Source organism: Ochotona curzoniae, unplaced genomic scaffold (assembly GCF_017591425.1).
Source record: "Ochotona curzoniae isolate NIBS_2020 unplaced genomic scaffold, NIBS_Ocur_1.0 scaffold_4505, whole genome shotgun sequence".
NCBI classification, from domain to species: Eukaryota; Metazoa; Chordata; class Mammalia; order Lagomorpha; family Ochotonidae; genus Ochotona; species Ochotona curzoniae.
Genome location: NW_024467118.1, coordinates 33,289,094 through 33,314,745, shown reverse-complemented (window position 1 = coordinate 33,314,745; position 25,652 = coordinate 33,289,094). Strand labels below are relative to the sequence as shown.

The 25,652-nt window shown below is 39.7% G+C and overlaps 1 protein-coding gene across 1 annotated transcript in view; it reads left to right on the top strand.

The window, feature by feature from the left end:
• The window catches only part of LOC121146794 (disintegrin and metalloproteinase domain-containing protein 2-like), a 43,087-nt gene extending 25,589 nt beyond the window's left edge, over positions 1-17,498 (top strand). Inside the window, exons 13-22 of the mRNA XM_040966349.1 lie at positions 1,901-1,999; positions 2,113-2,308; positions 7,104-7,209; positions 9,474-9,657; positions 12,833-12,910; positions 13,109-13,262; positions 15,499-15,504; positions 15,675-15,837; positions 17,002-17,076; positions 17,438-17,498. Of these exons, the coding sequence (XP_040822283.1) occupies positions 1,901-1,999; positions 2,113-2,308; positions 7,104-7,209; positions 9,474-9,657; positions 12,833-12,910; positions 13,109-13,262; positions 15,499-15,504; positions 15,675-15,837; positions 17,002-17,035 (1,020 nt within the window). The 3' untranslated portion in view covers positions 17,036-17,076; positions 17,438-17,498. The remainder of the gene's footprint in view (positions 1-1,900; positions 2,000-2,112; positions 2,309-7,103; positions 7,210-9,473; positions 9,658-12,832; positions 12,911-13,108; positions 13,263-15,498; positions 15,505-15,674; positions 15,838-17,001; positions 17,077-17,437) is intronic.
• Positions 17,499-25,652: the final 8,154 nt, after the last annotated feature.

Here is a 25,652-nt window from a genome sequence, read left to right as displayed (position 1 = left end):
GAATCTTTAGACAAAGGTATAGGGATCATGACAAACAAACCCGTGCAGTGCAGTGTTGTGGATTCAGTGTCTTGTGAGGACATCTGATTTCGTTTTATTCCAGCTCTATTGTCTATATTAATTGTGTACAAGTTGATGATTTGGTGAATATGTAGCTTGTGAAATAGTTACCACAATCCATTTAATTAGTATGCCTATAAGGTCAAATGGTTGGTGCCTTTTTTCTGTACTATTTATTTGTGTATTGGTGAGAACACTTAAAATCTCGGCAGATTGCAAGACGGCACCCCAGTATCATGACCGTAGCACTATTGTGACTGATTCTCTAGAATGGACTTGTCCTGCATAACTTAAACCCAGTACCCTGAATGACTGTCCTCCTTTATCTGACCCCTCTCCATCCCTGTTAACTTCTATGCCATCCAGATAATTGTTCAGTGTCAGTAATCCTGAAATTGAGTTGACCTAAGTTTTTTTTTCTTCCACCTGAGTGCATTGCTTCCCAGCATTCCTTTTTAATATGTATTTTTTTAAAATCCTCTGTGAGTCACAAAAGTAGGTAAACATCTTTCACTGTATAACAAGAAAATATGGGAAAAACACATGTTAATTCAGGTCACTAATTAAGCCAAAAATATCTGGAATATATATAATCCAGTAAGCTAGATTTTTCACATGACAGAATTTTTTTTAAGTTGATGTGCTGAAGAGCTCTAAAAATAACAGAGGTAAAGGTAATGAAGTAAGAAATGGAGTGGATGGATTTAGGGACCCAAGGTGTGAGCAGATCTTAGTCAGTCAGTATTTTCTCTTGCAATGGTCAAGGTCATGGACTCCCATCCTCCTAACAGAAAAGTGAGTTTCTAGACCCATAATGGGTGACATAGTTTTAAAGAAATTGTTCTTCACCATTTGGCCTGATTTCGTTTGAATGGAAACATCTTGAAAATGTCTACTAAATTCTGACAGTAGTGTGTCTTACCGTAGCTCCATTCAATGTCGTTGTGATGTGATTTTCTTCTCTAGGATTCTGTATAGCTAACAATAGTAATGAACTTTTCTCAGCAAAATAGCTGTGAAAAACATTGGGAAATTAGTATTCCCTGGTGAATGTCTTGCTGTAACTCATATTAAGACTACAAAATGTCATGATTTATTTTTATACAATTTATTGGCATGTTTCCTTGACTCATCCTATGCTAAATCTTAGAAATGAAAAATAAATGCAGGCGTATGAATTCACACTCCAGGCTTCTCCTGTCTTAACTGTTGCTTTTAGTAACTATGATAATATAAATTTTTAAAAATAGTTTCACCCAACATATAGTTATACCATCAAACAGGGCATACTAAAGTAATGGGCAAATGATGCAAAAATGATCATTTCTTCTCATTCAGAAATATTCTTTTATCCAGCCCTCCAGAAGAGAATTTCAGAATAAAAGAAGCCTATAATATCCCATGAAGTATTGAGATTTAGGAGGTACTACGGACTCAGAAGGACCAAGGAAGAACTAGTCATTACAATGGATTTTTTAATCATCATTTATATTTATTCCACATCTTGTATTTAAGCATTTATTTGTCTGCCAGAGCCAGAAATTTTCCCAATGTTTTAGCCATGATGAATTCTAGGACTTCAGAGAATCTTATTTCCAACACAGCCAGACCCCTATAGGAATCTAGAGAACACAAAATATGCTGCTTAGGTGGTAATCAAAGAATGTCTGTTAAGTATATAAATGGCTTCCCCGCCCCTTTTTTTATTCTGTTTGTCAGTCATGTAGCTTAGGCCTGTTTGCATGTTATGTAATATGTAAAAGTGTTTTCATCCACTAACTGCCTATCCAGTGTAAATAAAAGTTGGAAGACCCCTCAGGATGTTTGATTTGCTTTTCAGGAATGTTCTCAAAACCAACCGGTATGCTGTGAATCTCAAGACTGTACACTGAAACCTGGCTCACAATGTGCTTTAGGAGTGTGCTGTGAGGATTGCAATGTAGGAGCTTTTTAAATATTTTCCTTTGTCCACAATCTGAACATGATGACTCCTCATGATACTCATATGTTCACATTCTGCTTTATTCAATGTCGTTTACCTCACCCCACCAGTATAAGGCAAGAGGAACAGAGTGTAGGTCTGCCTCCGGTGAGTGTGATGTCGCTGAGTTCTGCAATGGATCATCTGCAGCATGTCCTGACAACATCTATGTTCAGACTGGTTTTCCATGTGACTCAAATCAGTGGATCTGTGTCAATGGAACATGTATTGATCTCACTAAGCAGTGTAGAAGTATATTTGGTGAAGGTATTTATTACTGCTTAATTTTACTGATATTGTTCTTAAAACTGAAAACAAATTGGTAATGATGTAGGATTGTGCTATATAAATGGTAGAACCCACACTTTAAAGAATTCTAGAAAAAGAGCTATCATAAGGGAGGAGGGCAGACAAGAAGCCTGGAACTCTTATTCTAAATTGTTTACACAATTCAGGGAAAAGGTCAAAAGTCAGAGGCACTTCTGAATGCTGGGAAGAAGAGCAAGTTAATAAATTTGAGATGATGACTGTCCACTAAGTAAATTCCTAGGTCCCTTTGCAGATTCTTGAAGATCACACTTGACTTGGGCAGAGATTGTCTCCTGAAAAAGGAAAAACAATAAAGCAGAAGCTTGTAATCATTCTTGACTTCAGTCAAAGCCACAGACCACATTTTTCATTGAGCATTTTTGTCGCTTGGAAGCTTGGTCCCTGAGGTCAAAGCCAGTGAAAAGGCCTTAGAAATTTCGCTGTAGTCATAAATGTTGAGCAATGGCTATGGCAACAAGAACAGGGCCTCCAACTCTTTTAAAACCCTGCTGGTATATTTTACAGAGCCTGTGGCAGAAGACTAAGAAGCTCTTCCTTTATATTGCTAAGTGGCATTCTAGCTTATGGATGAACAAATGTTATTTACTTTTCAAGGTATTATTTTCCTATTTGGTCAATTACAAAAACAGACAGTAAAACCTTTGCACATGAATTTCCCTATGCACATATCTTTAAGAATTAAAAAAAAAATCTGGTTGTGGAGTAAGTTGGGTGGCCTGTTGAATGGATGTTCTTCTAAGTGGCTGTCTCATTGGCACTGATGCTGCTAACAATGGAGCAAAGCTTCATTTCCAGTTGTAAATGAGTGATTACGTGTTATGAGGTTTCTGCACATTTTCAGAGGCAGGTAGCATTGTTTCAGCGTGGTATTTATTCTTATTTCTCTCACTGGTGATGCTCTTGAATCTCTGCTTATGTTTTAACTGTCCCAACTTCATGTACTGATTAGAAGAGTAACTACTCAAATCCTTGATCCCATTTTTACTATGCTGCTTATTTTATTAAAAGATGCTCAGAATGGTCCTTGCCTGTAATGAAGGAATCATGACTGGTTATTAACTGTACTCCTGTAACAATATGGAGGAATTCAATATGGGGGGCTGGCTTGGGGAGCAGTTGGGGGAATCCCAGAACCTATGAAACTATGTCGTAAAATGAAACAATAAGAAAGAAAGAGAGAGAGAAAGAAAAAGATGCTCAGATATTCCAGCTCAAAATGTCTTCTCACACAAAATATTTATATTTTTCCATTCCATACCTTAATGTTTTAATTCTGCTCACCCTAAATTTGAACAAACTTTCTGTAGATAAAATCCAGTTTAATATTTTTCCATATAGATCATGCTTCCAGTATGGATAAAAAGGAGATCTTAGCCTAAACACAACCCATAAGAATTATGCGATGTGCTCTTCAATCTGGTAGATAGGTTTCATTGTTAGACCAGTGATTGATTTGGGATTAGTTTTATATAGAAACTAGGATACAGATCCATGTTTGTGTTTTATCATAGGCTCATTTAATTTTGCAGAAATGCTTTTTTTTCCCATCACAACACTATATAATTGCCAGTAGAGTGTTGTAGAAAATAAGTGTATGCGGGTTTCTTTTGCAGGACTCTGTTTTCTATCATATATGTAAAATTTTTAGATTTATTTGTTTTTATTTGAAAGAAATTTTAGAGAGGAGAGACAGAGTGAGAGGTCCTCTGTCCACTGGTTCACTCCCCAAATGGCTGCAATGGCCAAAGCTAGCCAATCTAAAGCCAGGAGATTCTTCTGGGTGTTCAACATGGTTGCAGGGGCCCAAGGACTTGAACCATCCTCTGCTGCTTTTTTTCCTAGGCCATAAACAAGAAGCTGAATTAGAAGTTGGTCAGTTTTCCTAGACTATTAGTAAGGAGCTTAGTTAGAAGTGCAGCAGCTAAGACTCAAACTGGCATTCATGTGCGATGCCTGCACCACTGGCAGAGGATTAGCCTGCATCAGACTCACCCAAATCATAGGGGATGACCTTTCTTAAACTGTTGGTAGACTTCAATCATCTACAATACATCTATTCAGAAACTCCCAGAGTACTGTTCAATGGAATAGCTTGGCAGTATAACTTAACCAAGTTAACACATGAAACTGATCCACTTTCAGTAGTTTCTTATAACAAGATGATAGATTTTATGTTGGTCTGTAGATTTTGCCTTTCATTCTCAGTTTTAGTTAGTTTGTGGTTTTGTTGAGCAAGGAACTTTCCTGTGATCCTCATTCTGCTATTTTTGCAGATATCTCTATGGTTCAATTTTGTACACCCACAATCTGATTTTTTAAAACTTTTTTATGTATGATTGCCCTAAGCTTTATAAATCTTTAATTAATTAGGGTGTACATTTAATAATACTGTACCACTTCAAATACATTGTTTAAACCATTTCTCTTTCATCTTCTGTACTGATGTTCATATATATATATTTCACCCTGCACTCATTCTATACACATACTACATTGCTTCTATTTTTGGTGTAGAAAATTATGAGCATTTAAAAAGGAGAAAAATCATAGGTTTGCTCCTGCTTATTACCTCTCAAACCTTTTTTATTTCTTTGTGTATCTTTAAACTTGTGTTTGGAATCATATACCTTTCTGTCAAAGAGCTTTCTTTAACATTTCTTGAAAAGAGGTCCTGCTTGAAATGTATTTTTTATTAATCTGCAAGAGTTCATGCTTCATCTTTACTTTTCTAAAGACATTTTAAATTGGCATAGAATTTAGACTTATTTGTCCTCTTGACATTTTGAAGATGTGATTCCATTGCCAGATGGTTTCCATCTTTTCTGAACAAAAATCTGCTCCAAAGTTTCTTCTTCTCTTTCTTCCATTAGGAATTTCTTGGTCTTTGATGTCTGTCCATTTCATGTGCTGTGCTCCTGGGGAGATATGTATATATATACCTGCTATTCTTTGAGTTTCTTGTAATTGTGGTCTAAAAACATTGCTGCACAGATTTTTAAAAATTCAAATATACAGGGCCCGGCGCGGTGGCGCAAGTGGTTAAGGTCCTCGCCTTGCACGCCCCAGGATCCCATATGGGCGCCGGTTCTAACCCGGCAGCCCCGCTTCCCTTCCAGCTCCCTGCCTGTGGCCCGGGAAAGCAGTTGAGGACGGCCCAAAGCTTTGGAACCTGCACCCGCGTGGGAGACCCTGAAGAGGCTCCTGGCTTCGGATCGGCATAGAATCGGCCATTGCGCTCACTTGGGGAGTGAATCATCGGACGGAAGATCTTCCTCTCTGTCTCTCCTCTCTGTATATCCACCTTTCCAATAAAAAAATAATAAAAATAAATCTAAAAAAAATTCAAATATATATATTTACACTTAACTATTTCTCCATACAGCTTTCAATTCTTTAATGCTTCTCTTTCTTGCAGATTTATATAATTTGTAATCTGCTTTAGTTTTTGTGTATCATCATACTCTTCATTATTTTGACTCAACTATGTGTTTGTGTTTCATTCGTTCTGAAGATAATATTTTAGATAGAGATGTATTTCTAGTGCAAAACACATATTCTACTGTTTTCATCTTCTGCTGCTATATTTGGAAAGTCCTATCTTTAGTCTAAGCACTCTTCTTGTACAGGTGCAAGTTTTTCTTCTACTAGACGTATGACATGGGAGCATAATCATCTCACATTACACACTGACATTTGTTGAGGTTTGCTTAAAGTCTATAACAGGTTCAGTTCACCCTTGATTCTAGGACAGAGTTCTCCGGAGTTTTCAGTGGAGAACTGCATCTGCATACTGCCCTCCTGCCCTGGCTGGTGTATAGCCATAACACAAAAATAGCAAGAAAAATTAGCTCTGCTTTCTGGAAGTCTTCGCCTTATATTTTTTTCTCCTTCCTTGCACGTATTTAGAATCAAGAAGGGGAAAAAAAGCCAATTTTATGTTAAAAGGTCCTTGATTCTCTCATTTTGTCACTACATGATAAAAGATTCTGTAAATTGACATATTTTTCTGTTCACTAGCAATAGTTTGCTGCCAAAGCCAAGTTTAACATGTTGATTACTCACTTGTCATCAGCTTTGCATATCAGTTCGGGGACAAAGTGGACTGAATTTTAGGTTCGGTACTGCCTCTAAATGGTTTTTCGGAAACCCTACTTATCCACATGGTTTCTTTGAGGATGCGTCTTTTTTCTGTAGCATCACAATGCAATAGTCAAATCTTGTCAAAGGTTTTTGGTTTCTTGCCTTAACCCTTTAGCTACAGCAGAACTAGTGGAGTTTATGAGAAATAAACTGCTCTTCAAGCAGGTTGGGTCTTTCAAGAATTAAAAGGATTGGGTGCTGAATGTGAGAATGAATCAGTTTTAACTCCAATATATGTTTTGTCTAAGAAAATGATGATCTAATAAAACAGAGTAACTGGTTTGTGATTTGACTTGAGAAAGACATTGATTTTAGAAGTTTATTAACCAAAACATCTATTATTTGTCTGAAAATAATTTTCTGTAGTTATGGATATGTGTATTTACATCCATATACTTACTAAAACAACAGAAAGAGTTCTTTCAGATTTTGAATGGTAGTTTTGCATGACGTTAAAGCAAGTTTTTCAGTTTTATTACAGTCTTCTTTAGTGCAATATATTTTAAAACATCCCAGAAATTTAAATATAGTCACTGACCATTTTAATTTCAATGAACACACATTTAATATGACTAACTGTACTGTTTTTCAGACGTAGAGGGTGGTCCTCCAGAGTGCTTTGAAGAAATGAATGCTATGAATGATATATCTGGGAACTGTGGCAAAACTTCTTCAGGGTATACAAAGTGTGAGGCTAGGTATGCTCTCACAAATCTATCTGGGAACCCCTCTTCATCGCCTGGTACTTGAAATGATCACCAGCCCATAAGTGTTATATGAAAGTGTAATGTCACCATTCTGTGAAGTGTCACAGGTGGAAAAACTCCTAGAATGATGCCTGCCACATGGCATGCCCTCAGTGTCAACTCCTGACTATTGTCTTAGTATATGAAGTACAACTGGAATGGTACTTAGACCCACTCATTTATCATAAAATTTTATTTTGCTGTGATTTCAGAAGTAGAGTCAAAATTATGTTGAAGTTTCTACTTTGCCTGAGTAGTGCAAGGAATCACCATGTACTGCTTGCCCAAATTTGCCAGTTACTTCCACATGACCCACTTGGTTTGGCCCTGTGTTTTTCTAACTCCTCTTTCCTGTCCTCTCTCTCTTTTTTTTTCATACATAAACAAATCACTGTATTTGTTTTTGGAAGAAATATATTTTCTTGAATAATTGTATTGTAGCTGTCAAACATGACTCATACTGAAGCCCCATTGATGTCTCAATGACATATTTATTGATATTTTTTTCCTTGCTCAGCAGCCAATCCATAGTCACCTGCCTATTTGCATTTGCTCATAATTTATTTTTATAGTTGCTTAATCTGGAACTTTTCATTTGTGTTTCATTAAAGCCTTTTCATTTAAATGCCACAGTGAATTATTTTGTAGAATGCTCTGTCAACTTGGATTTTCTTGATAGTTTCCATGATTATATATACATTCTGCAGTTTGACAATTCAACACTGAAACTGCATTGTGCCCTCCACTGAAGTTTTCACACATACATCATTTTATTTCCGTATTGTAAAGTTTAGCTTAGATTTATTTTAGATTTATTTTTCATTAAGCTTCTCACTTATGTAATTATTATTTTTCCTCTTGTATTTAATATGTAGCTTATGCAGCATTATACTGAGACGGTAGACATATTGTATTTCTTCTCAGACTTTGTTCAAAACATACTGGTGATTTTTTTTTTTAGCTCCATTATCTGCATTTGCCTTACTAGCTAGAAATGTATTGTAGAAGAAAGTATTCCTTTCTCTATATCTGTTTATTTACTTGGCCATATATATTGATTCAGAGTTATTAGCTGTTATTTTACCTAATAAAATAGAGAGCCTTACTCTCCTTGTTTATTTTGATATTTTCTCAAATTTTCCTTCTTTTGGCAAATGAGAACCTCTCTGAGTTGCTGTGTTTGTTTCACAAGTCTGTATGACTCAGAATTTCCAAGTTTTTCTTAGCACAGAAAAGGGTATGGCAGGTTATTATGGGTTGTCTTCCCCAGCTCTAGATTCACAGCTAGACTCTGATTATAAACTGCTTCATTGTGAGTAGTGAGCTCAGCTATCATACAATTCTTCGCTTTCCACTTACACTGTAGTTCACTCAAAGTGTGTGTGTGTGTGTGTGTGTGTGTGTATGTGTATGTGTTTCAGAGTAGAATTCTACCTATTATGTCTGCCAGCCAAAGGCCACTGGGAACACACCTGAAGTCAAATAAATTAGTTTGGCTTATTACATGTTGTCTTGAATGAGAATGTTCATTATGGAAATCTGTGGAACTTTCCACCTGGTTTTAAGAGAATTACTGGAGGATTTGTGGTTGGATTGATGAATGTTAAGAGGGATTCTGAATTGAATGTTTCCAAGGAATAGAAATAAGCCTGATTGTGTCTCTTATAAAATCTGGCTTGTGAAGAGAGAGTAGACTAAAGTAAAACTAAAACTGTACAAAACAGAAAAGCGACAGTCCGACTGGGTGCATGTCCGGGATATACAATAATTTTATGACTTGAGTGATGTCCTCTCTGTGTACTGACTTTGCCTTATGTTGATGCTGTATGAAATTATTTATGTTTAACAGATGGGGCTGTCAATACAGGGCAGCTTGTGTCAGCTCCAAGTCCTTGCAACATCTGGCCATCGCCTGAATATCAAGCGCTGTTTTGCTTGTTTACATTCCTCCTGTTTAACTGGAAGCAAAAGCCAGGCTATACAAAATCACCTGGAGACCTATAGTTTTCCATGATTACTAAGATATTTCTGATGAGTAGCTTACTTAGACAACATGGTTTGTAATCATTAAAATGTTCACTTCTCATCAATTCAGACAAATCTTTCATATATTCTTTAGCAAATCTTAACTGCTTCATTTAAAAATATTAGTTTTAGATATATATTCTAATGCCTATAACAAAATCAGTGATTTTCATGTATGGAAAAATTTGCAGTAATCGGAAGTGTGGAAAATTGATGTGTAAACACAGAAGTGATAATATATTTGACATCAAAAATGCCACTATTATATATGCCAACATAAGCGGCTCAATCTGCGTTTCCCTGGAGTATGATGATGATCATGAGGATATTAATAAGATGTGGGTAGCAGATGGAACTCTTTGTGGCAATAATAAGGTAGGTTGATAAGTAGTCTTACCAAATAATTTCCTAATACTTTATACTAGGTCATTGAATGGTACTTATCTGGTATTTGCCCTTGCAATTTAAGCATATGTTGGTTATGAAAAGTGAGGGAAAATCAGAAAAAACTGAAAAGAATAAAATATAATCTGTAAGCATTCAAAAAAGAATACATTATCAATAATTATTTGACTGGTTCTGTCCTTTTTTCATTAAAATCATGTGTGTATTCACTGAAAATTGAGAATCACATTGTTCATTGTATTTATTAAATTATGAATGCTCTAGTGGTCCCATGTGCTCAGTGAAAGTGGGAAGAGGGGTTCTGTAGTGCAACAGATAATCTGCATCAACATCCTGTATCCTGTATCAGGGTGCACCCCCAAAATGTTAAAGCAAAAAAAAAAGGTACTGAAAAAGGAAATACAAGTAATGTCATTACCCCTCAATGTATTCCAAAGATCATATAACTAAGACAAATCCTATATTATAGATGTGACATCATCCCAAGTTTCATTTAGGAGTCGATTAACATGCATTAGCAGCTTTAGTCTGTTTCCAGAGCAATACTTTTCTTATATCCCTAACACACCTACCAAAAATAACAGTCATTTATCATTATTCTAATTCCTTCTAAGTCTTACCCAAAAGTATGCATTACCAGAATTATTCCATTACCAGCATTTTTCCATAGTCAATAATGTTAGTATGTTATGATCATATACTTCCAAGATTAAAGAAATGGTAAAGAGAAAATTTTCTGGAAACCTTTCTTGTTATATGTTCTTTAGTTTACCGTCAGTCATTCAGATCTGTTCTGTAAACTCATTAAACATCTTACAACTTGAAACAAAACATCTGTGAAAACATTCGCAGACTTCTATGCTTTATGCTTAGCTTCCCCTGTCTCAGTGAACTGTCACCATCAATGGAGTGAAACAAGCCTGAATCCCCACTGTCACTGACCTGTCTCTCTCCATCCTCCACATATGATTCATGTTCATCCATGCAGGGGCTTGGACACTTTTTGACTATGTCTCCAAGACTTCCACTGGTTTGTCTCTGCACCACCACTGAATTTCACGCTACGGTTACCTTTATTCTGGACTATCCTAATGGCATTCTAACGTTCTATCTACAATTTCTTTTGCCCTTTCCATCTTATTTTTCTGAAACAAATTTTCATCGGTTTTCCTTATTTTAGGTTAATCTCTAAGCTCAGCAAATTGCTTTTCGGTTGAAGGCTACCTTCCCTGAGATAGAGGCTGTATCCTATGTTACGAGTCAAATTTCATAAGTGACAGTGAACATTTGGAAGGAGCTACCTGATAAAGGAAGAAAGTTGATTTAGGCTCACAGTTTTGGGGTTCACAATAAGATCAGGCAGCCCCAGTAGTCTGGTGTCTAATGACAGAGGAAGCTGGCCACAGCAGAGGAGGTACAAAGTGAGGACCCTGGGGACAGGCAGGCTCCTTGTCCTCCGTGGCCATATGACTCTGCACTAGCAGCTTCATCCAATCTAATCGCTTCCAAATGGTCCCACCATCACACACCATAATTGCATCTAGCCTCTACCCTGAACTTATCAGCTATTAACATAATCAGCCATTACCATAATCCCCTGGGGACTAAGTCTTCAACCAAATGGGCCTTCTCTCACATCACATCTAACTTGTTTCCTTGTGTCTGTTAGATTACAACAGAAACAAGATGAAATTTGTGTTACTTGCTGGCACTTCCCCAGAGCCAAATACAGTGTGAGAGTACTGATTTACAGAATGGTGATTTTTTTGTGCGATGTCTACACTGCCCTTTCTGTCCCTCAGTCTCCGTGCCACTGTGGGAGCCTTATAAAGACCTGGTCTTTGCCTTTCTGGATGTGGTTTCTTTCAGCATAATCTCTAATTCCATCTATTTTGTTCCAAATGTCAGACTTCCATCATTTTTAATGGTTGAGGAATATTCTATTGTGCATATGTATCATATCTTATTTATCCATTCATCAGCTGATAGACATCCAGTTGATTCCACCTCTTTGCTACTATAGTGAGCCACTATAAATGCAGGAGTGCAGGTTTCTCCTTCACATGCTGATTTCATTTCCTTGGATATATTCCAGGAGTAGGGCAGCTGGGTTGTGTGATAGATCTGTTTTCAGATTTCTGAGGAATCTCCGTACTGGACAAACACTGCATTTTTTTCTTTCTTATGAAAGTTAATGTAGAGAGAGATTATACAAATTGTGTACACATCATCTCTGGGTATTTAGCTATAAAGCTGCTTCAGTAATCATATTTGTACATGATAATACTCTTTTTCCATGTTATGGCCATTGTCAAGAAACCCTCACTGTGTGACATTAATATTTTATTAACAAGAAAAATGTACGTATGTGTATTACATGATGTCTACATTTGAAGTGAATGTAGCAAAAGATTTTTTAATTGTAAAAGAGAAAATATGCTAAAAATGTATATGTTGCTTCTTTTTGTATAGTTCAAATGCAAATTTGATGGAGCAACATATTTATGGCTTGTGTTATAACAAACTTACATGATAATTACACAATTTGTCTCAAGAAAAATTACTGCTATTGGTCCATTGAATGGAAATTATTTTCTTTAGAAGTGGAACTGTAGAGGATAAGAGATGGAATGTTAAAATTATTGCAGTAAATGTCTTGACTGTTTTTCTATTTTGCTTTGCAACAATAAAACCTATATAATGATCCATATCTTACTGAAATCAAATAGACTGCCGCATAACAACAAACTAATTTGTCTTCTCCTACATGTCCTCTGACTCACTATGCAAATTAAGGCCTATTCGTCTTCAGGATTCAATGAGCAGCTTTTAAAACTATTCTCAGAAATGTATTCATAAACCATTTTTTTTTCAGTACTGCACTTCTCAAGTACTTTACTACAGTTTCACTTCTGGCCCACCAATCCCAGGACAAGCAAAAGAGAAGTTATTATTCTTTTGTTTATTTCTAGATAATTTCAGCTTCACCCAGTAAAAGAAATACAATAAGCAGTAGAAATGCTTCAGTTCTGGTTCAACAGTAGTCATGGTTGAGGATACCTTTTGTGTTCCTATGGTGTGGAATTTTATAATTAAACAATAAATGTGAGCAAGGTAACAACTTCTTACGGCTTTTCCTTTTCAGGTGTGTATAAATAAGGCCTGTGTGATGTTACCATTTGCAGCACTTCCCTGTAATAGACAGCATTGCAACAATAATGGAGTAAGTACCAGGATCATAAAGCGAGAATAGAAATGACTGAATCCCAAGAAGGTCAACTGTGTGCCCACACACTCATGCACACACGCACATTTATATTCCCACCAGTCACATGGGGAAATCAGCCTTCTTGGATATACGTACTGTTTGATAAATCGACTTGCACACTTACAGGGTGATATCTCTCTCTCCTACTTTCAGATATGCAATAGCCTGCATCACTGTCACTGTAACCCCACGTTTTTACCTCCAAATTGCTCTGCTGTGGATGAGCACTGGCCTGGTGGGAGTATTGACAGTGGTAATTATGCACCAGGTGGAGCGACCACTGCACCAGCAACAGCTGGCGTACCCGGTGGTAAGTGCTAATAACAAAAAAAAAAAAAAATATTTTTTAACAGAATTTTATTGTATTCATTCAATAAATAATGCTTTTTTTAAGATTTATTTTATTTTTATTGGAAAGGCGGATATGCAGAGGAGAGACAGAGAGGAAGATCTTCCGTCCAATCATTCACTCCCCAAGTGAGCGCAACAGCCGATGCTATGCCGATCCGAAGCCAGGAGCCTCTTCAGGGTCTCCCTCGCGGGTGCAGGGTCCCAAAGCTTTGGGCCGTCCTCGACTGCTTTCCCAGGCCACAGGCAGGGAGCTGGAAGGGAAGCAGGGCTGCCGGGATTAGAACCGGCGCCAATATGGGATCCCAGGCATGCAAGGCGAGGACCTTAACCACTGTGCCATCGCGCTGGGCCCAAACAATGTTTTGAATATTGATTTATATTTGCATTATACATGGGCATCATGTAATACATGCTTGCTGTGAGATATATCAGTCAGAGCCCAAGCAGGAAAACAGAGCTTGCTTTACTTTTTCAGACAGAAATATTCCATATAAAATACCAGGTAACTCATGATAGCAGAGGTGAAAAGCTAGTCAGAGAATTTGTGACAACTCATTAACATGACTACCACTTTTTGCAATAAAAATGAGGTGTTACTAGAACTTGGGGGCAGGGTCTGGTTTTAAATTCTGTTCCCTGCTGATGTGCCTGGGAAAGCAGCAGCGGATGACCCAAATCCTTGGTCTCCATGTGGGAGAACTGGAAAAAGCTCCTGGCTCCTGGCTTTAACCTGGCCGAGTTCTAGCCATTTGGGCCATTTAGGAAGTGAATCAGCAGATAGAAAACTCTCTCTCTCTCTCTGGAACAATGTTTTCCATATAAATTTTTTAAAATTCTAAAAAAAAAAAAAAGAGGCTAAGCTACATAGCTTGACATAGAACAGTCGACAGGCTGTCTGAAGAGTGGGTCAGACCTGGGCTGTACAGGCAGGGGATGACAAGGAGAGGTGTGATCCCGCGTGGACCAGAGTTACAAAGGATGCACAACCACTGCTGAGGATGCAGAATGGAAAGGAAAGCGCCATAGTACTTTCCCTCTTCTCTGGACTTCAGCAAGTGACTCTGATCGAAAAAGACAACAGAACTTGAGAATGTAGCTCCCTGCAAGCCAATCAAAGCAGCGGAAGGGGGCAATGGATTTTAGGAAGACATGAAAGCATGTAATTAGAAGCTGAGATATCAGAATGTTCACTGTAAAGCAATACATGGTTTGCTTGTGGAAATATGGGAGATAGAAGTAAAATGAAGGGCAAATATAGAAGAGCTTGTGGGTTTTTTTTTTGTTGTTGTTCTGAAAGTAAAACTAACAGCTATTCGTATTTTCTTCCAGCAAAAAGAAAACAAAATTCTAAAAGAAATAGGTAAAAGCCAAATTAGAAATTTTGCTTGATAAAATTTAATGCAAGATAAAATCAAACCATACAATTGACCACACAGCCCTCTGTCAGAACTTTAGACAAACCTAAGTTGATAACTCCTAGGCACTCTTTCATTTATACAAAATATGTCAAAGAAATGTCTCCATGACATAAGTCCTCCAAAAAAAGAAGTGAAGAATTTAGATAGGCCACTTGATGTGGTCTTTGTTTTATTAATGAAGTAGGTTTTTATTTTACTTGAAAGTCATAGAGGAGAGAGCTTCCATTCACTGGTTTACTCCCCCCAAGTGGTCACAACAATCAGAGCTGGGCTGATGTGAAGCCAGGAGCTTCTTCCAGGTCTCCCACACATTCAGGTCATTTTCTAGTGCCTTCCCAGGCCATTAGCAGGGAGCAATCAAGACTATAATCAGTGACTATAACCAGTGATCACATGGATGCTACTACTGCAAGTGGAGGATTAGCATACTATTCCACCACAGAAATCCCAAAGTGGTGGATTTTTAACTCAGCATACAAGAAACCCATAGTGATTACAATTACGCATAAAGCCTTGGCTCCTTAACAGAGCAATAACTTCTTAAATAAAATTTGAAAACCATATCAGTGTAACTACAGGAAATAATTGGGGCTAATCAAAATGCTATTTCTTATAGGTATGCTAATTTTTACTAAAGACAGGGATATTGAGGACACTCTGTGTGGGCTTCGCACTGTGGCAGTTGGCATCTCTGTTGTCTATCAGGTTTGAAAACAGACTGAGAGTCAAGGGAAGTTCTCTCAATCGGGTAGAGATGATTGTTGTAGAGAGAAGGTCTCCGTGATTCCCTGGGCTGCCTGCCAAGTTAACAACTGCATATAAAAATGTGCTAATGACAAAATCACCACCTAGCTGGAGACGTTTCTCCTCATACTAAGCTAAGTAAATGTCTTTGCTAGCAGACTCCTGATGAATGTTTCCTAATGTCTGGTGTGTTTCTCCCTGAACAGGGCGGTACGGTGAGGATCTGTCGTTCCCTATTGCAAAACCCACAAGATGGCCATTCTTCTTACTCATTCCATTTTTCATTATCCTCCTTGTGCTGATTGCTCTCCTGGTAAAAGTTCAGTTACAAAAAAAGCAATGGAGAACCGAGGACTACACAAGCGATGAGTATACTGATTTCCTATTTAAAATTTACTACTAAGTTGTTAGCCTACTAATTTATTGAGAACGTTGTGGTGTATGTAGCTAGAAATAATTCCAACTTAATTTTTGTTTTTGTGTAGTGTATTGCCAATGAAGATCATGAATGATCCATAGAATTGTTTTCAAAGGCCAGTTGTTTCAATTTTATAGAAGCATGGAGTTCTTAGGATTAAAATTAAATCCTTAGGATTAAAATTAAATTTTAAAAAAGTATCCATGTGGGGCTGAAGCTGTGGTGCAATGCTGCCAGTATCCTGTGTTGATGTGAGAACTGCTCCACTTCCAATCCAGCTCCCTGCTAGTGCACTTGGGAAAGCAGCAGAGGGTATCCCAAGTGTTTGGGCCCCTGCATCCCTGTAGATGTCCTGAATATGGTTTCTAGCTCCTGCCTCTTGCAGCCATTTGTGGGGTAAAAGTGGATGGAAGGTATCTTTCTTTCTCTCTCTCTCTGTAACTCTACCTTCCAAATAAATAACTTCTTTAAATCTTTTTTTAATGTATCTACCTGCACTTATTATTTAATCTTCTTAAATATGTATTAATCATATATATATGATATATATATTTCTATATTTCAAAATTTTTATATACTGTTTTAATTAAAGGTAACAGGAAATCCCAGGGAAACAAGCTTTTTCTTTTCAGTTTCTTAATCTGAGATACAGGCAATCACAGGTAGCGAAGATTAACGCTTAGCATAGAAAAAGACTGAAGCATCCAGGATACAGCCTGGAGCAAATGGTAGGGGACAAAAACTATACACACCTGAAAATATACTAAAAGAATAAAAATAGATATTAAAACGGATTCATTTCTCTTCAGTGAAATTGCTATAAAATTATATCTGTCTTTCAGTTTTATAGCTATGCTCTTCATCTTGAAATTGGCTAGATGTTATTAAAGTGCTAATAAAATAATATGTAGGTAAAAAAGGAATATATTTCAGAGACATTGTTTCAGAAATTAACTTCTGGCACCACAGGCCATGGCTTAACCAACTGGCTCCAAAAATAACGACTGTATGAAAATCTCATTGGAGATTCAGAACTATTTCAATGGAGAGTTGGTGTGGGGCTTTGTAAAATTATACTGAAAATACAATTTTAATTAATTATTTTATTTACCTAGGCAACTTGAAAGTGACAGTGAATTCAAGGAGTAGTGTGGACGACAAAGATTCCATGAAATCATAGCAAATCTCAGGTACTTCAAAGGAAGAAGATGAGGCGGGGGAAGGGAGGATAGAGAGTGCAATGCACGAGATAAAAGTTAAGTAGTGTGGTATGCATGAAACAGACACATGTGATAGCTGTATGTAATTTAAGAAGTGGAAGGTATTTCTTGGTATTACAACTTACAGACATGGTACTGTTAAGTCACTAGTCATGTAAAAATGTCTTGTGATCTTATTTTCCAAATTATTTCCTCTAAGTTTAATTCTTCAGCATATGTATATCCAGAATTTTAACAACAAATTACAAAATAGATGTCAAATTTATAGCAAAAATATCCTAAATGCTCATTTGTTGACTTACCCGCCATTTTAACTTGTTTGGTCTTACAGGTGATTTTTTTTTCTCCTTTATTCATTCTTCAAAAGTAATTACCTGTAATGGATGGAACAAAAGAAAAGCAAAAGAATATGTATCACCTGATTTCCTGAGATTCAAACTGCATGTTATGATTTTAATCTGACCAGAAAAGATAGCATATGTATATATATGTATATACATAAATATAATTCCACATATACTTTGTTAAGAAATCCATAATGATGAGTTTTGTATTACATATTTCTTGTTTGTAAAGTTCTCTCACATTATTTCTGTTAACCAATAGGTACTAATTCTGTTAGCCAATAAGCATGGTACGTGAAAGTTTACAGTGCAATATGTTGGTACCATGATTAAAAGCCACTGTTACAATTACAAAAGTATATTGTTGTGCTATCATCATGGTTTTCCAACAATGATTCTGAGATTTGGAAATCTGGAAAAGACACACTGTTAAGAGTAGGCATTCAACCTAGAAATTAGAATAGAAGAAGGTAGGTATGATCCCGGACTCTAGCTCCAGGGTCCAGCTTCTATGGGAAGGCTGGAAGGCAACAATGATGGCTGGCTCAAATAACTGGGTTCTTGACATGCAAGTAAGAGACTTGGATTGGGTTCCAGGCTCCTGGCTTTAGGGTGGCCTAGCCATGATCCTTGTAAGCAGTTAGGGGAAATGAATCAGTAGATGGAAACATATTCTCTCTCTCTCTCTCTCTCTCTCTCTCTCTTTCTCTCAACCTGTTTCTCTGCCTTTCAAATAAAGGAGAAGAAAAACAACACATTTCCAGATATATAAGGATTCAAAGTATAACATACAAAAATATATACAAAAAGTCTTTTTAAAAATAGCTGGTATACTACACAATAAAATGAAAAGATTTGTAGATGAAGGAACATTTTCTTAAAAAAAATTCTAAGGAGCCCAGGTGAATTTGACCTAAAGGCACAGGTGCTCAGCCCTCCCAGCCATGTGGTGGCTACTGGGGCGACCTGGGCCGGGTCAGGCTCAATGCTTGGGGCCCTAGCCCTGGCCATCACTGCAAGGCAGTGGGCAAATCCTGGGCTTGTCTAAGCCCGAGAGATTTGTCCCTCCACAATAATTATACTGTGTGTGTGTGGTGGAGGGTGGGGGGAGTTGATCTAGGGCAGCTCTGGGCAGAAGCAGGTCACTGGCCATCTTGTGGGAGGAGCCCAGATGAGTTTGCTCAGCCCGGCAATGCACTCTGGAATCTTAGGGGTATGGGCTTACAAGGAGTCAGAGAGATGGCACAGGTAGGCATTAACAAGGACCTTAGGTAGGGTCAGGTTCAGGTGAAAAATGAATTCTCTGGAACTTCCATGGAGAAGGTCACTCCACTTGAGGGACTACAACATGGAACCCACCAGAAAGTGTCAGAAAAGGGAACAGGTTCTACAAGGCTTGGCCATGAAGTCAACAGATACGTGAGTGAATCAGGTCTAGGAGTAGAATCTGTAGGAAAATATATGGGTTCACCCAAGTGGAATAGCGATCTCTGTTGGCTACAAGAACCGTGGCTGAGAAGAGGCCTGGTTGGGGAGCTAAGGGAATGCCCCAACTGGACTGGAATTCCCATCGGTGAATGCCAGTCCCAGAATCAGTGCATTGTCCATGGCTGCAATCTCCCTTGGCACAAGTGGGGCCAGGGTCTGGGGAGAGCCAGGTTGGACTAGACTCCAGCACCCTCTGGTACTCGTGAAAGTCACGGGGGTATAGAACAGGCTGGACTAGGTCTTTGCTCCCTCTGAAAAATATGAAAGTTGTGTCTGGGCACGGACCAGGTATAGATGAGCTGCAGCACCCAACAGTAAGAACCAGAAAGGGTATGGGCCAATTGGGCAAATACATCATTCCTGCCGGGACAACAGGTGGACGAAGAATGTACAAGACCTGCCACTAGGAAGAGGTTGGATAGAGCAGTTTAGTGAACTCCTTTGTCAGGTTACGGTCCCTGCAGGTATGCACAAGAACCAAGGCAAGGAGCAGCCCAAACCAGACCAGGTTGCAGTACCCACCAGCATACATGTGGGTCAGATCCGGGGGTAGGGGAGTGCAGCCAGGCCAGACCAGTTCATAACATCCACTGGTAGATCTAACAATCAGGATGGAGTACAGCAGGGGAAGAGTTGGGCTCTATCACCAACCAGTTGATACTCGAGCTAGGACTGGGGGCTGTAGCATCAACCAACGCAAGTTGATACTGGGGAAAGGTTGGATTGAATTAGGCTGAAGTACCTACTGGTGAATGCCAAGGAAGATGAGCCATGTCAGTCTGGAGGTAGTGGGTGTTAGGTCTGTGAACACCACAAGTGAGGGGTCTGGAGGACCCTGGGTCTGCTTGTCCAGGTTCTAGAGCTCATCTACATGGTGGGTGTCAGGTCCTTGAGCCCCAGGGATGGGAGGCCTGGCAGGTCCCAAATCTCATGGCATGGGGCCTTGGGCCCACCCACACAGGGGATACTGGATCCATGAGCCCCAGGGGCAGGGGGCCTGGAGAGGTCTGGGTCTCCTGGTCCAGGTCATCAAGCCCACCTGCATGGTGGGGGTTGGGTCCTGTGAGTCCTAGGGATAGGGGTTCTGGTGGGTCCTGGGTTGCCTGGCCTGGGGCCTTGGACTTACCTGTGAGGTAGGTGCTGGATCCATGAACCCCAAGAGTGGGGGTCCAACATGGCCCAGGATACCTGGCTCAGGTTCATGAGCCCACCTAGGAGAACTGGTCCTCCCTGGTGTAGAGGATGGAGTGCAGGACAGCAGACCATGGTGAACACAGAGAATATGGTAACGCATTGGGACCTGCAGAGGACGTTTGGTACCATAGCAGAGAATGGAGAACAGAACATATGGACAACTACACCAGTCAAACAATGACAGCAAATATCTGGGCGATTGGAAACCATAAGATTGATGGCATCAGCCAATGGACATTGGAAGAGATTCCTCATCCATAAATCTGTGAGATCCACAGCATTCCAGAGTCATCCCATCCACCTGGGTGGAACCTTCAGAACAGGCACGATTGTGACCTTGGGTTGGTATAGGATGGCCTTTCCCCATCTTCGGGTACTGGGATGTTAGGGAAGCTGGGTATGGCCTATCCTCTTATCTCTTCCCTTTTCCCAGAAATGGGAAGAAGAAATAGAAATCTTAGAAACAATGATCATACCCACTTCTCCCTAATCCTAGCTCTTTCCCATCCTGATCAATTATGTAAACATCATCTAAAAAAAATCTAAGAAAGCACTGGGCTTTTATTCACCTTAGGGATGGGGTACACGGGAGAAGGCAGCAGCTTCGCAGTTGGTGTGGGGGTGACCTGTAGCTGGAGGTACTCTTCAGGACAGGTGTTGACCTTCTGTGCAGAGACAAGGTTAAGGTGACTTGGCTTTCCAAACATTCCATGGTCAGCCTCACTTAGTCACTTCTGCTCTGCACAACCTAACACCCATGAAGACTGAAAATTTATCCTGGAAGACAGAGCACCCAAAGAAGTCATGTTCTCCTCTCCATGGTCTCTGTTCCTGATGTTCAGCAGTCCTAAGGTGCATGCAAGCCTGTGATATTTGTTTCTTCTCAGTTTTCTTAGTTATTTCATCTCACCTGAACCAAGACGATATATAAATGATAACATAATCTTATTTCAGTGTCAGTACAATCTCAACAGATAGTTTCTGTGAAAAAATGAATGATAGGATGATATTAAAATTGATATAAAATATTTATACAGCCAAACATACTAAAGTCATGTATTTAAGAAGATGATGACCATGAAAGATTTCAGTTGCCAGACAACCAAATATATGTTGCCAAGAGAGTATGCTATATGGTAACTTCAAGCAGAAGGACCAATGGAGCACACATGATAGACACTTGACTAAGGCGTGTCCAAGAATATGTAGCAGCAGAAAAAGAGTTTTCAATTGGTAGGGCTGGATCAATTGGCTATCAACAGGAAAGGAATATTATGCTGGATCTTACTTCACAATATTCAATATTGGTAATTTTAGGCGATTTGACGAATATAAGGTTATAGAGTATATAACATTATGAATGTAAAATAGATAGCAATATTCTAGAATAACAAGACCATGAAACAGGCAAAAGTTTCCTAAGCATGCTACAATAAATTAAACAAATTCTCAGATGAAATTATGATGGAATATATGATGGGCTAGCTTCCCTCTAAGAACGGGAATGAATTGCCCACACCTGCTGTGTCCAATATGGGTAGCACAATGAAGTTGGAGGTAAGACCGAAGGCCGCCAAGTCTTGCTTCTCGGTCACCTCTCCCTGAATATGGAAGAATAGTTTGGCTGGGGCTGATCCCTGAAGAATTCTTCCATTTCTTTATCCTACAACTCTCTGAGCTGGAAATTAGGCTTATCTTAATATTTTCTGTTCAAAGAAACTTAATTCTCTCTCCTCCTCCTCCTTCTGTGAGACTCTGTATATCATACAAATGGCAGGGTTTCTGCTATTTCTAATATTAAAATATGGGGTGGGTTTCTATTGTAGAATCTGCTGATAATCACACACACACACACAGAGTTTCTGTCCAACAAATCCAGAATGCGGTTACATTGGAACAGCTATAGCAGGCTCAGGTTCAGAAGCACCATTAATCACTTTTTATGTGTCTAGAGGACTAACCCTGCTATGTGGCCTTGGAAGTGACTCTCTGCAGAGTCACCTCGTGCAGCGTACACAAAGAAGGGAGGCATCATTGGGACAGTCATCTGTGTATGGAAGACAAGGCAGTACCACGAACGAGACAAGGGTCGAAGCAGAGCCTATCTGTGCAGCCAGGGAAGAAGACGACCACCCAGGGCACGGCCACGCTAAAGCTGCTGGCCGAGGAGAACCAAACATGGCTGATTCCATGTGAGAAGCTGCCCCTGTGGGAGCTAGAAAGAAGCAGATGATGCCCCAGATGAAACCAAACCAGACAGGTTCTTCCTGTGTGGTGGTCTACTGAGACTGAAGTTTACCTCCCACCTGAGTGGCCACTCGGAGCTTCTCATCCTTTGTTCTCTTACATTTTTAAATTGTTCTGCGGTCACTTCCCATCAGCAATTTGTGTTAAGAAAACTTACTGCCAGGCTAAACATGCACAAACCATAGTTTTCTACTATAATTATTTTATTTTTAAGATTTATTTTTATTGGAAGGTCAGATATACAGAGATGAGGGAAGACAGAGAGGAAGATCCTCTGGCTGCTGATTCACTCCCCAAGTGGCCACAATAACCAGAGCTGAACCAATCTGAAGCCAGGAGCCAGGAGCTTCTTCCAGATCTCCCACATGGTTGCAGGGCCCCAAGGCTTTGAGCTATCCTTGACTGCTTTCCCAGGCAACAAGCAGGGAGCTGGATGGGAAGTGAGGCTGCCTGGATTAGAGCCAGCGCATGGAATCCTGGCACATGCAAGGTGAGGACCTTAGCCACTAGGCTATCATGCTGGCCCTCGATTATAATTAATACTGCTGTCCTGCAAGAAAGTGCCAATGAAAACCATTAAATAAATAAATAAATAAAATTCAAGGCATAAAGGTTAAAACAAATAAGATGTTTTGTTTTTTGCTCAAATTATGTCTGTCTTTTAAAAATCCAAAAATATCTGCGGTATATTTTTTGGAATCATTAAATCAGCAAGCACTTTTAAATAGGTTGCAGGACATGATTTTTATCAGTTTTCTCCTGATTTACTACAGATTTCCTCCATAACTTAGTGCCTTAAAACATGCTTGTTTAGCTTATAGTTGATTGATCATTTGGGTTGAACTATTTCAAGCAGTTCTTTTGGTGTTAGGCTTGCAATGCTGGCATCCCGTCAGAGTGTCCCACTGCTGATCCAGCTCCCTGCAAACACTTCTGGGGAGGCTCCTGAAGATGGCCCAAGTGCTTGGAGGCCCCGCCCCCCAACATGGAATTTCAGGCTCCTGGCTTCCTCCTGGACCAACCCAGCCATTTCAGGCATTTAGGAAGTGAGTCAGTGGATAAAGTTTTGTCTTTCCTTCTCTCCCTCCTTTTTTCTTTCTTCCTGCCCTCTGTTACTCTGCCTTTCAAAAAAAAAAAAATGGGGAAGGCCTCCCAAGGCTGAAACTTAGATTTCATCAGACAATGAATTACTTGCCCCTTACACACACACACACACACACACACACACACACACACACACACACACACACACACACACTATGGCAGACAGGATTGTTGTATTATCCTAGACCTGAGCTGTGTCAAGATAGACAAACATTTTCACAAGGAGGAAGCCACAAGTGGCTTGGTGAGCAGCCACTCTCCCCTCTGCGGACCTGGAAGGAACCTGCCAGCAGGGGGCGTCTGATGCGGGGCCAGGGCTGATGTGCAGGAAGCCACACAGCGTTGTCACACCTGTGGGAAAAGGAGAGCCTTCACCTCAAATATCCAGGAACATTTGCCAAGGAGAGAAGATAGGATGAGGCTGGAAATGTCTCAGGGTTGTCAGAGTTTCCGGGATAGCTGCAATGTGCTTGCTCTCAGTATTGTGAACTGGGGACTGAGTGTTGTGAGTGCAACAAACCCCACATCACGGACACCTCAGTAAAAGTGGCTTCCTTCCTGAACCAGAAACGTGTCACACTCAGCAATGTGTGCTACAACAAAATACCTGAGGCTGAGCCCAGCGTCCTGGCATGGCAAGTTAAGTTGCTTCCTGCCACATCAGCATCCCATATGGGTCCCAGTTCGAGTCTCGGCTACCCCACTTCCAAACCAGCTTGCCTGATAATGGCCTGGGAAAGCATAATCAAATGTTGACCCAAGTACTTGGGGACCTGCACCCATGTGAGAGACCTGGAAGAAACTCCTGGAATGCTGACTTCAGCCTGCTCCAACCCCAGCCACTGCTGTTGTTTGTGGAGTGAACTAAGAAATGGAAGATCTTTATTGCTCGACCTTTCCATCACTCTGAGTCATTCAGCCTTTCAAATAAACCTTAAAACAAAACATGCGAAACTGGATAATGTTTAAAGAAAACAAGTAGGGACTAGCATTGTGGTATAGCCATTCAGTCACTTGACTTCATCATAGCCTTGCTACGAAATGAAAGTCCTAACACACACACTCCAAATGGCATTAGTGCCATTAAAGCTGTCACATCAGACATGCATAGGAAACTAATTTCCGTAGACTCACAAGGATTGTAACAGAATCTGATACACAGCTGGAGGAGTGGGGACAGTCCAGGCCATCGTAGTCAGGTAAGTGGAGACACAGTGCTGATTCTCAGACCTTAAGCAACAGCTGCCTCTGCCCCAGAGAGCCAGGAAGGAAAGAACCTTAAACAAAACTGGGAAATGGGGGTCTAGGTTCTGGCCACCTCCTCCTCCTCTCTACCTCTCTACCTCTCACCCTGGGTTCTGGGGTGCCCCCATCTCAAGAGCCTAACCTCTACCACTGCCTTCTCTGCGTCTTGTCCCACCCCCACTGACTCAGCCCTATTGAGTTCACTCAATACATGAGTCGTCTGCCTGACTTCACTGCCACTCATCTCTCATGCCTTGCTGAGATTCCTTAAAATCATTATTTTGAGTGCTTTTATAGGCATTCCATCTTTACTGTCTCTTGCTTAAGAATCATCATGCTCTTTGAAGACACTGGATTACCCCCTCTTCTTTCTTAAGCTTCGTGTGTTTTGGGGTTAATGGTAGTGCATCTGTAGATTGATTGTCTCTATTAGTTTTATAGACTGGCTGCTTTTGTCGTATAAGACCTCTACATGAAGATTCGTCTTAGTGTTGTCTTAGCCTTTCCAAATCGCTATGGCACAATACCCTATAGGCCTTCTTTCAACATTCATGTTACCTGCAGGCACATTTTGCCTGTGTTCTAGACGGTGTGTGCAACTTCAAATGCTCACTTAAAACATTTTCATAGTGGTAAAAGGCCCATAACACAAAATTTCCCAACTTAACAACTGGTAAGTAGGCAACTCAGTGGCATGAAAGAGTCACTTTGTTGGGAGCCCATCGTTATCATCTGACCCCAGAACTCTTTCTGTCACCCAAAACAGAAATGCTACACCTGTGACAGAATAACATTTCATCACCTCTATAGCCCTAGGCAGCCAACTTTCTACCTGCTGGCTCTATCAATTTGACTACTCTAGGAAAGTCACAGAAATGAAGCCATATGTCTTTTTGTGACTGGTTTAATTAACATAATATCGTC